General features: G+C 40.1%; 1 protein-coding gene across 1 annotated transcript in view; it reads right to left on the bottom strand.

Moving 5' to 3' along the window:
- Positions 1–6,625: 6,625 nt before the first annotated feature.
- The window catches only part of TDRD1 (tudor domain containing 1), a gene marked incomplete at its 5' end in the record, with an annotated part of 53,121 nt that continues 47,187 nt past the window's right edge, over positions 6,626–12,559 (bottom strand). The window contains 5 exons of the mRNA XM_038579234.1: positions 6,626–7,105; positions 9,617–9,704; positions 9,787–9,833; positions 10,452–10,673; positions 11,498–11,665. Coding sequence (XP_038435162.1) covers positions 6,756–7,105; positions 9,617–9,704; positions 9,787–9,833; positions 10,452–10,673; positions 11,498–11,665 — 875 coding nt within the window. The remainder of the gene's footprint in view (positions 7,106–9,616; positions 9,705–9,786; positions 9,834–10,451; positions 10,674–11,497; positions 11,666–12,559) is intronic.

The following is a 12,559-nucleotide window of genomic DNA, read 5'->3' as shown; positions in this document are numbered from 1 at the left end:
AGACCAAGTCTTGCCAAAAGTGGAAATTTCATAGCTGACAGCCCTCTCTCCCACCTGTTACGATTGGTTGCTAAGCTAACATTTATCAGCACATCTTGACCCAATAAGGTCTACCTTAGAGAAGTCAGATTTCAGGCATGCCTGAGGGGCTCAGTGGTTGAGCCTCTGCCTTTGGCTCAGGATGTGATCCTGGAGTTCCAGGATCAAGTCCTGCATCAGGCTCCTGCATGGAGCCATGGAGCCTGCTTCTCCCTCTGCCTATGTCTCTGTGTCTCTGACTCCCATGAATAAGTAAAATCTTTAACAAAAAAGCCAGATTTCAATTCTGGACGCTGACAGCTTGATGGCTTTAACTGGGGGGCATTTCACATTTTCATTCCATTAATCCTGGAGTAGTAAAAGGCTACAACTATAAATACTGGTGGAGCTACCAGTTGCTTCAAACTCCTTCACATCAAAGTATAGTCCTGTCAGATCTGGCAAACGTGCATACAGGGTAGAGGGAAAGGCAGGAGACCAGGCTACGGAGAATGGGAGAGGTGGAGGCTTTTTACACAAAGCTGGGCAGCTACTCCTGTTATCCACAGCAAATCCTTGTTTGTAAAGATTTGTGGAAATTTTTAAAAGTCATTGACCATCACCCCAAAGAGTTTGTGAGGCTCTTGCTTCCAAGGACTTACCTTATCCATCTTTGTAGCCCCAATACTTGCTAACTCTATGACGTGCCTTTATACAACATGAATTGTCCTATACAGCATGCCTCGGTGAACATACAAGGCATGAAAACATCTATGAATTTCATGCAGAGAGTAATTGGGGACTTCAGGACTCAGCAATACAAAGGAGACCCCCCCAGTGTTGTGGAATGACCATTGCTTTGGAAATGAGGGAATCGGGGGTTTCCGATCCAGCTCTCCCACCTACTGGCTTTGTGAGAGAGAAAAGATGCTTCACTTTTAAATGCTCAGTTTTCTGGCCTATAAAATTACAGGTTTAGGAGTGCAATGGTTCCCAAACCTGTGGAAGCCCCAAATTATTTGTACCTCGTCCCCCTAAATGATGAAAGCTAGGTGGAACAGGTATGAAAAGACCCAGAGGAGGATAGGTTATAGAACTGCAAATGTGGATTTCCCAGAACTCACTAGAAAGGTAAAAGAACAGGAAACCACATATTAAAATGGCCAAGAAATCATCCCAGAAGAAACAAAGGGCCTGATTCTCAAGTGCTCCACAGGCAGCACATTATTAAGCCAGAGTAAAACCCACAGAGCAAAGGGCAGTGAAAGAACAATGTCGTGGCAGGGGGACTTGAGGAACAGAAACACTGCATCTCAAAGCCCTAGAGACCCTTAGGTTTGGGGTAAGCACCAACTGCTCTAAGAGCTAAAGCATACAACCCAACTCCTTAAGACAATGAGAAGAATCACACACAAGGTTATTGGATTTATTTTTGGGAAATGGAATGCTTTCTGGCTGAATAAGGAAACACAGAATGCCTCCAAAGGCAAGGGCTTGGGTAACAGTCATTTGACCAACACCCAAAACTGTAAGCACTTCTCCTAACTGCCAATACTTCCAAATTTTTATCTTCAGTTTTTACACATGGATGATTGCCATACTGTGTGTTGAATGCATTCTGAGAGGAATCTGGGCCCAACCTTGGGGGCAGAATGGGCTTATTATAAGCCTCAGTCTGTCTCATTTCCTGGAAGGTTTATCAGTACAAGGTTTTAAGAGTAGCATCACTTCAGTGTCTGAAGGTAAAAAGGAAAGTGCAGGAAAATGGATGAGGCTGGGCAGTTCAAGTCTTCAGTGAAACCAATTCCAGGTTATCTGAAGGCTACTGCTGAGGTTCGAGGCTTCCTAGGGAAGTGGACAGCCGTGTCTAAGCGGGAACTTGACTCACATTCAGGGCAGCAAAAAGCTTGTCAGATTTCTGGGTGAGCCTCTGCCACTCCTACCCTGTGCACACATGCAGTAGTCTTACTATAACTTGAACCTTGCTTTAATTCTGGCAAGCAAAACATCACCCTAGGAATCGGAGTGTTTGGAATCACAGGCTGCCCTCCAATTCCTTTCATCTGGAAAAACAAGGCAAAAACCATCCTTAAGAATCCTGTGTGTTTAATGAGTAAACACAGTGTGGGTGCATGACCAGCTACAGAACCACCTACACTGGTGAGTAGCCTCGGGCTACTACTCTCCAGCCTGCCCCAGAAGGGATCAGTTTGCCCAGTCTGGGCAGTAGTTGTGTTATGATGAGCCCACCAGTTACACTAATAGTTTACCACTCTGGGCTGGCAGCTTCCCAGGAGCAAGTCTTGTGATCACTTAATTCCCCTCTTGGAATATGTCTGTTGAGGGCCCTGCAGGCAGATAAAGATCCTCATCTACTGGTTTTCTGGCACGCTTACTATATAGCGGGAGAGCTCAAGTTCAGCATATTAACAACCTCCATTCAGTTTTGTGACTTTTACATGTCTAGTTGCCCCAGGCGAAAGAATTCTACCAAAAAAAAAAGGCATATCAAATATACTTCCACATCCACACCTTTATCTCAATATTTACATGGCCTCTGCCAAAGGTTAATTTGATTATACAGTTTCAGCAATATTGTACTTATCTGACTGAACTATGTATTTTGAGGGAAATGGAACACCCAAATCAGAAGGTGTGATAGATCATACATGACCCTAATGCACAATAAACACAGCACCTACCTTGATCCCAGGTAAGTAGCTAGAGGTCAATAAATACTTGAATGTTAATTAAAATAGGTCCAGTAGAGGATTATAGAACATTAATTCAGATCTCTACTTGTGAAACTAGTGCTATAGATTAATCAGTATTCGTCTCTTTGGGGGAACAAGACAAATAGGTGGACCACCAAGTAATATTAAACTCCACTTAAACTCTTTGTATTCAGATTTCTAGTACCATAAAAAACAGTGGAATCTAAGAAACTGACTTATTTTATGTGTTCTTTGACTTGCTTCTCTAATGTTCCACTATGAAAAGGCCAATTTTGTGATTACTTGGTTTTCATCTGCATTTTCATGGTGGCTGGAATTGAACTGAGAATGAACTAATCTTCCATTGCTCCTACTATATAGAGAAAGTTAGCAAAACAGCAGCCACAAGAACATAAGAATGAAAAAGTGAAAGAATTTTGAGCAAAGCAGCACACATTTTCATCTAATAAAAGTGGAATGTTTGAACTTTTATTTTTAAATAAATTTATTTTTAATTGGTGTTCAATTTGCCAATGTACAGAATACAGAACACCCAGTGCTCATCCCGTCAAGTGCCCACCTCAGTGCCCGTCACCCAGTCACCCCGACCCCCTGCCCTCCTCCCCTTCCACCACCCCTAGGTTCATTTCCCAGAGTTTGGAGTCTTCCATGTTCTGTCTCCCTTTCTGATATTTCCCACTCATTTTTTTCTCCTTTCCCCTTTATTCCCTTTCACTATTTTATATTCCCCAAATGAATGAGACCATATAATGTTTGTCCTTCTCCAATTGACTTATTTCACTCAGCATAATACCCTCCAGTTCCATCCACGTCGAAGCAAATGGTGGGTATTTGTCGTTTCTAATGGCTGAGTAATATTCCATTGTATACACAGGCCACATCTTTATCCATTCATCTTTCGATGGACACCGAGGCTCCTTCCAGTGTGGCTATTGTAGACATTGCTGCTATAAACATCGGGGTGCAGGTGTCCTGGCGCTTCATTGCATCTGCTTCTTTGGGGTAAATCCCCAGCAGTGCAATTGCTGGGTCATAGGGCAGATCTATTTTTAACTCTTTGAAGAACCTCCACAATTTTCCAGAGTGGCTGCACCAGTTCACATTCCCACCAACAGTGTAAGAGGGTTCCCCTCTCTCCACATCCTCTCCAACATTTGTGGTTTCCTGCCTTGTTAATTTTCCCCATTCTCACTGGTGTGAGGTGGGATCTCATTGTGGTTTTGATTTGTATTTCCCTGATAGCCAGTGATGCAAAGCATTTTCTCATGTGCGTGTTGGCCATGTCTATGTCTTCCTCTGTGAGATTTCTGTTCATGTCTTTTGCCCATTTCATGATTGGATTGTTTCTTTGCTGTTGAGTTTAATAAGTTCTTTATAGATCTTGGAAACTAGCCCTTAATCTGATACATCATTTGCAAATATCTTCTCCCATTCTGTAGGTTGTCTTTGAGTTTTGTTGACTGTATCCTTTGCTGTGCAAAAGCTTATCTTGATGAAATCCCAATAGTTCATTCTTGCTTTTGTTTCTTTTGCCTTCGTGGTTGTATCTTGCAAGAAGTTACTGTGGTCATGTTCAAAAAGGGTGTTGCCTGTGTTCTCCTCTAGGATTTTGATGGACTCTTGTATCACATTTAGATCTTTCATCCATTTTGAGTTTATCTTCCTGTATGGTGCAAGAGAGTGGTCTAGTTTCATTCTTCTGCATGTGGATGTCCAATTTTCCCAGCACCATTTATTGAAGAGACTGTGTTTTTTCCAGTGGATAGTCTTTCCTCCTTTGTCGAACATTAGTTGACCATAAAGTTGAGGGTCCACTTCTGGATTCTCTATTCTGTTCCATTGATCTATGTGTCTGTTTTTTGTGCCAGTACCACACTGTCTTGATGACCACAGCTTTGTAGTACCACCTGAAATCTGGCATTGTGATGCCCCCAGATATGGTTTTCTTTTTTAAAATTCCCCTGGCTATTCGGGGTCTTTTCTGATTACACACAAATCTTAAAATAATTTGTTCTAACTCTCTGAAGAAAGTCCATGGTATTTTGATAGGGATTGCATTAAATGTGTAAATTGCCCTGGGTAACATTGGCATTTTCACAATATTAATTCTTCCAATCCATGAGCATCGAATATTTTTCCATCTCTTTGTGTCTTCCTCAATTTCTTTCAGAAGTGTTCTATAGTTTGTAGGGTATAGATCCTTTACCTCTTTGGTTAGGTTTTTTCCTAGGTATCTTATGCTTTTGGGTGCAAATGTAAATGGGATTGACTCCTTAATTTCTCTTTCTTCAGTCTCATTGTTAGTGTATAGAAATGCCACTGACTTCTGGGCGTTGATTTTGTATGCTGCCATGCTACCAAATTGCTGTATGAGTTCTAGTAATCTTGGGGTGGAGTCTTTTGGGTTTTCTATGTAGAGTATCATGTCATCGGCAAAGAGAAGGAGTTTGACTTCTTCTTTGCCAATTTGAATGCCTTTTCTTTCTTTTTGTTGCCTGATTGCTGAGGCTAGGACTTCTAGTACTATGTTGAACAGCAGTGGTGAGAGTGGACATCCCTGTCTTGTTCCTGATCTTAGGGGAAAGGCTCCTAGTGCTTCCCCATTGAGAATGATATTTGCCGTGGGCTTTTCGTAGATGGCTTTTAAGATGTTGAGGAATATTCCCTCTATCCCTACACTCTGAAGACTTTTGATCAGGAATGGATGCTGTATTTTGTCAAATGCTTTCTCTGCATCTATTCAAAGGATCATATGGTTCTTGTTTTTTCTCTTGCTGATATGATGAATCACATTGATTGTTTTACGAGTGTTGAACCAGTCTTGCATCCTGGGGATAAATCCTACTTGGTCATAGTGAATAATCTTCTTAATGTACTGTTGGATCCTATTGGCTAGTATTTTGTTGAGAATTTTTGCATCCATGTTCATCAGGGATATTGGTCTATAATTCTTTTTGGTGGGGTCTTTGTCTGGTTTTGGAATTAACGTGATGCTGGCCTCATAGAACGAGTTTGGAAGTACTCCATCTCTTTCTATCTTTCCAAACAGCTTTAGTAGAATAGGTATGGTTTCTTCTTTAAACGTTTGATAGAATTCCCCTGGGAAGCCATCTGGCCCTGGACTTTTGTGTCTTGGGAGGTTTCTTTTTTTTTTTTTTTAATTTTTATTTATTCATGATAGGCACACAGTGAGAGAGAGAGAGAGGCAGAGACACAGGCAGAGGGAGAAGCAGGCTCCATGCACCGGGAGCCTGACATGGGATTCAATCCCGGATCTCCAGGATTGCGCCCTGGGCCAAAGGCAGGCGCCAAACCACTGCGCCACCCAGGGATCCCTCTTGGGAGGTTTCTGATGACTGCTTTAATTGAACTTTTTACATGAGCAAAAATTCCATGTAACCTGGCTGACATGTTACCAGTTAAAAGCAAAAAAAAAAAAAAAAAAAAAAAAAGTTTTAATTTCTTCTTTGAGTCGGTGACAACATCTTAGGTTTGTTGGAGTCTGATACTTAAATCATGGAAAAATTTCCAAACAGAAACTTACAGGCTAGCAGGAAAGTCAGTTGGTCCATAATTCTGCACATGAGATTACCTTATGTGATTCAAGAAAAATAAGTACTCTTATTTTTAACTTGTTAACCATATATTTTGGGAAATGTAAATCCTACTGACAATAAAAAAGTCTAAGTGGCTGCTGATTTGGAAGGATGTGGATAGCAGGAGCAGAAAAGAGCAAATTCCTTTCCCTCAGAGTGGTTAAGAGCCTACGGACAGACTGGTACCCTAAGGCCAAAAGCAGAGAGATCCAAGTCAGGGTTGAGGGAAAGCAGCTGATGACCTCACAGAGTGAACAGGAAAAGAGGAGCCAGGACTAAAGCAACAACAAGCCAAAGAACATTTATTATGTGGAAGAGGCAGATGATGACAGGGAGAGCAGGGCACATTTTATTATGAAGTATTTCAAACATACAAACAAATCCAAAAAAATAAAACTCCTACACATCAAGTAGATTTATCTTCTAGTAACATGAAGCCCGTATTTTCTTCAATACCTTTAAGTCCTAAAAATTTATATATACAGTAGAAAGTCCCTGTGTATCCCTTCTTGATATCCCCATAAACATGGTATGAAACTTTCATGCAAGATTTATTTGGGAGGAAGAACTCAGAGAGAAAAATAAAACTACCCAACCTAACAGAAGAATGGCAGGCAAACAAAGACAGAGGCACAGGAGACAACATTCCCAATAAACAAAAAAAAAAAAAAAAAAAAATAAGATGCTGTGCTGCCGGGAAGTCTAACCTTCGCTGTCTCCTTTCTTCTACATATTTATCTCTGAGAAAGACTGCTTCTGAAAGAGAAAAATCAACTCTCATTATGCCTTATATAGAAACTCCATCACTATGTTTTTTTTATATATTATTTATTCATGAGAGACACAGAGACATAGGCAGAGGGAGAAACAAACCGAACACTTTTAACTGAAAGTATACATTCAAGTCAGGTCTGACGGTTAAAGAAATCCGCGCCGTGCTATGTGTTAACTACAGCCATTTGTATTACCCTTGACCAATGTAAACCATAGCTGTACTCTCCCTTTCAGATAGAAAATTTTCTATTAACTTGTGTATTGAAGTACTTATTTGTCATGTCTAAGCCACAGATACCAGTTTTCTCTTCTCATCACAATACTACTTGGGGGGCAATTTTACAGTTATTAACAAATTTCTCCAGAAAAAAACTAAACACTTCCATTTGAAATCTATTTTCTCTGTGTCTAGGAAGAACAATTTAAAAGGGTAAATGTTCAACTATACTTTCACCACAACGAAGCAAGTATGCCTAAGCAACCGTGTATGTAATTTTTTGTAATATAACCCCCTGGTACCCTGCCCTCCACAACTGATCTAAGAACACTGTAGTGGAAAGAGAGCGGCTTGGGGTCTAAGACCTGGTTCCCTGTGTGTGCATCCTGTGCAGCTGTTCAACCTCTCTGAGCCTCAGCCTCATCTGTACAAGGGGGTGTGCTTTCTTTTCAGGGGTACTCTGATGATTAAATACGTGACTAGATGTTCAAACGTTTTTAAGATAATATATAAAGTGTTTCACTATATTCAGATGTGGATATAATATTTATTCCCACAGTAAAGGAAAAGTCAGTTCAACTACTATGCTTTATTTAAAACAGCTTTTTTTTTTTTTTTTCCTTAAAGCAATCTTTGGGGAGCTCCCTGGGTGGCTCAGTGGTTCAGTGCCTGCCTTTGGCCCAGGGTGTGATCCTGGGGTCCCAGGATCAAGACCCGCGTCGGGCTCTCGGAATGGAGCCTGCTTCTCCCTCTGCCTGTGTCCCTGCCTCTCTGTGTGTCCATCATGAATAAATAAATAAAATCTTAAAAAAAAAAAAAAACAATCTTCATAGAAACAAAAGAAAATCTACCTTTCATCTTGTGTGTTAGCACTCTCAAAACCCTTATGGAAAAGATAAAGATTAAAAAAAATATGATAATTTGGCACTAGGACTAAATTCTAGAAGTTCGTGTCACTGTATATCCCTTCATCTATGAAGTAATCATTAAATTTAAGATTCTACCTTATTTTTTATTTTTTTAAATTTAAAATTTTAAACTCAAGTACACAAAGACAGCAGTCAGTATTGAAACTGCATGTATTAACAAGGACTAAAGGTTGTAACTGCAACTATAGGTCAGCGTTTATTAGAAATAACACAAAACTTGTAAAGGAAATACATGAGGAGGCTCAAAATTGCTGCTCTAGCATTAATGACACGCAACTTAGAATTCAGTTACACTTTCTTAGAAACAACACAACTGCACTGCCACAGTGAACCGAGAAGACAGCTCACAGCAGGCCCTGCTAGAGAGCTATCCCACCCCTGGAAGGCACTACCACCCGCAGAGCCACTCAAAGGGGCTGACACAGGCTGTGCTTCAGCCAACAAGAATACACATACTAAATCATAGTAAATCAAAAGATCATTTGCTTTTGGCAGGAATTTTATCAGTCAGACAAGGCAGGAAGGATGATTTCATTTTAATCAGAAATTCTAATTGGCTAACTGATCACGAAGTACTTTCTGAGGGCTATCTTGGAACAAAGCATCCCAAACAGTACAAAAGCAGGGGAACTTTTGTTTAAAACACACTAATTATTGCCTGTAAGCACCAGAATCACCATGGCCAAAGGCGAAGAAGTTTTGTTTGGAAATGAAATACACTATCAGTGCAGCCCCCTTTCTATTCTTGGCCCTTTAGAACTGCTTCACAAAAAGTGCTAAACAGGGGGTGCCTGGGTTAAGAGTCCAACTCTTGGTTTTGGCTCAGGTCATGATCTCAGGATTGTTAAGACTGAGCCCCAAGTCCGGCGCTAAACTCTGTAGGAAATCTTCTGGAGAATTTCTGTCTCCCTTTGCCCCCTCCCCATCCCACTTCCATGCTAATACATAAATCTTTTTTTAAGTGCTAAACATTTTTATAGCAGTATGCACAAGTGAGAGTTAATTCCACACCTAGATACACAGAATTTAAGGCAGAGCTTCATCTCACAATGTTTACAAGTCCCTCCAGGTTTATCAGTAATGTGAGCATTCAGAATTAAACAACAGTAAGGTGAGTGGCCGCAACCTGAACAGCCCTGGACCCAATCCCATTAGCAGTGCCAAAGTAAGAGTATCAAAACCTAGAAGACAGCAAAAACATTACAACCAGACCTCAGATCATTAGGTCACAAAATAAAGAACCGCTGCATGATGTGTTTCACACCATCAATTCTACCCTGACATGCCTGGAGATGTCCTGTTGATGGTTACAGAAGTGGTGAAAACATTAAACTTAACTTACTTAACTTTTTAACAATTTTTTCATTTCAATACATTTATTTTGATTTGTTGGATTATTTAAGAGGAAGAGAAGAATCTGTTCATGTTTTTCAACCTATGGAAGAAGAAAAAATAGTATTATTTCATTTCTAAAAATGTAATGAGTATTAATTTCACTTCAAGGAAATTCTACCCACTTGTTTCTGTAACTCTGTGCAACAGCAATTCATCCTGCATGTCTTTTCTAAAAGCAAGTACAAAAGACTATTAAAGAATATACACCATAATGAATTAAAAAACTGAGTCGTCTGAATATACACAGCTCTACCCCTTAGGCATGGGTTCTAACTATAAAAGACTTAATTAACTTCTCCCTTGGGCTTTATTATTTTCTACTACTGAGCCCTGGGTTTCACCAAAGTAACGTCCCCATCTCCAAAATTCTAGGTCTTTTGCCTATCATATGTGGGATATCTCTTCAGCCAAGGGCAAGCCTTCCAAATAATCATCTTAAGAGATAACTATGAGATCCAATCGCAAACATACAAACTCTTCTCACTTTGGTCAGGATCGAATGTAGTTGGAAGTCATTCTGAATGCTAGACATTTCTAAAACTCTCAGAATCAATGCTATCTCCAATGGGATCACTCAACTCTGCTGAGTCTAAGCTAAGGAAAATCTGGACTGGGAGGCCTGCTTCTATCCAGTGGGTCCCCTGAGGTGGCAGCATGAGTCTTACAAAGGGGAAGGATGAAAGAAACATGACCACAGAGACTAAGGATAAACCAAGTCACCTACATGGATTACATCTGTTCTTAATTACACTTATATTTGTCATTAAACTTGAAAAAATATACGTACTTAAAGTACTTTGTTTTTTAGATGTGATGCTTTTTGCCAGACCATATGTCACCAGCTTATCAGCTAGATTGACAGTAACATTTCCAGAGAATTTCTCAACTGACACTGTATGGACATTCTTGGTAATTCCTTTTACAGAAAGCATTACACTCTGATTCAACATGAAATTTTTTAGTAGTTCCATTACTAATTGAGAGCAGCTTCCATTCAATTCCATCAGTCCTGGGAAAAAAAACCTGAAATATTAATCTTCGAGCCCCTTTAAAAAAGATAAATATTTACATATATCATCTAAAGATAATAAGCAAAAGTCTCACTTTAGCTGGCTTGGGTAAGCTTTGATGTACTACTGCTGTTGCATTAAAAAAAAAAATCACTCAAAAAATACTCATTGATCCCTATTACCTGTCAAACACTAATCTAGGTCTAGAGGGAATAAAGCAGACAACTGTCTGTTGCCATGGACCTATGTCCATTATAATGGGAGAAGCAAACAATAATATGTTCCAACTCTCTCCCTGAGTCAAAACCAAGCAAACTAAGAGGCAACGAGTGAGTTTTTATCTGCTAGGACCACTATGTAATGAAATCAGGAGTAAGAGTAAAAAGCTACTTTAACACTCATTCACTTTATTCAACCACCAACTAAAGAGCTAAACATGTGCAGATAGAGTACACAGTAAAGTAGTCCCAAGTGGTATTATCTCTGTCTCCAAAGAGAGCACCGTGACAGAGCCTAGAAGCTCTTGGATAAGGCTCAGATGGCCTACTTCTCCCTGGCCTTGCCACTTCTAGCTGTGCAATCTGGGGCCAAACAATCTCTGAACAACAAATGAGCTACCAATGTAATTTCTGTGACAATGAAATAAAGGATGAAAGATAGGTTTCTTTTTGTTTGTTTGTTTGTTTTTGTTAGCTCTGCTTGATATTCAGAAGTCTGAGCAGTTTCTGAAATGCCCATTTGATTCAGACAGAGGCTACAAAACAGAGGAGAAAAAAGAAAAATCACACAGATATCCCAATCGGAAAGTGACTTGACTGCCTACCTTCAAGTGAACATTTAATAATTTGGAAAGGAAGCTCCAGGTGGCTGATAGAAATTGGCTGCACTCTGGAAAGAGGCAGAGTTTCAAGGTTTCCATAATCTGCATAGAGCACTTTCACTTCGGCATCTGATGTCCCCAGAACAATGGCACGGTACCAGAAATCATCATCTGAAAATATGATGGAAGCTCAGGTAAGAAGTTACATACAATGACCCTCTTCCGCTCCCTTAAGATGGTTATTCACAGTTACATTTACATCAGTGAGAAATTCATGCCAACATTTCTGGTTAGAGTCCAGATGAAACACAAGCATCACCTCCATTCTTTCCAGATGCTACTAAAAAGATAACTACATGATTAAAAAGAAAATGGCACAAAACCACAAGGATATAGAGGACAAGAGAGAAGACAATGTAATATTGGAAGCTGGAAAGCAGATGGCAGGAATGGAAATGATTTAGCAGAGTTCAACCAAAGCTGGCTATGGGGAGGCAAAGAGGCATCTTCATTTGCATCCTGAATCCCAAGCCCTAATAATTAATGCATTCCAAGATAATAGTGAGGATGGAGCTGAAAATGAGGGCTGAGTAAAGAAAGCAAACTTACTTCTCAAGACATCTGAATAGTTTATAAAACACATTTACACATACTTATTTTTAAAGCTGCTAAAGAGGACGATCAGTTTTATGTTCACGTGTTTTAATAAAGCTTAGAATGTCCTCCCTATTTCCAGGCATCTGCTCCTACTCAAGAGCAGAAGACTAGAGGTTTCTTCTCCAGAGAGGATGAACCAGATAGACTACTAGACTCAATAAGAGGAAGAAATTTACCAAGAACACTGTTGGGCAAGCTATGCACACCAACCAGGAGACAATGATTCCACCAAGTGAAATGCACTTCAAGATACCAACAGCAGGAGCCTCAGTGAAATGGCACAGCTCCATGACCCAACAGTGAAGGCCAGCAGTGTACAAGCTCTGCCCACAAAGAAGCTTCCAATTAACTTTTAAGTGCCCCACTGCAAGTCAACAACAAAGGATCACCAGACATTTGAAGAAAGCT

This window comes from Canis lupus, chromosome 28 (genome assembly GCF_011100685.1).
Source record: "Canis lupus familiaris isolate Mischka breed German Shepherd chromosome 28, alternate assembly UU_Cfam_GSD_1.0, whole genome shotgun sequence".
Taxonomy (NCBI): Eukaryota; Metazoa; Chordata; class Mammalia; order Carnivora; family Canidae; genus Canis; species Canis lupus.
This window is presented reverse-complemented; position numbering and strand designations above follow the sequence as displayed.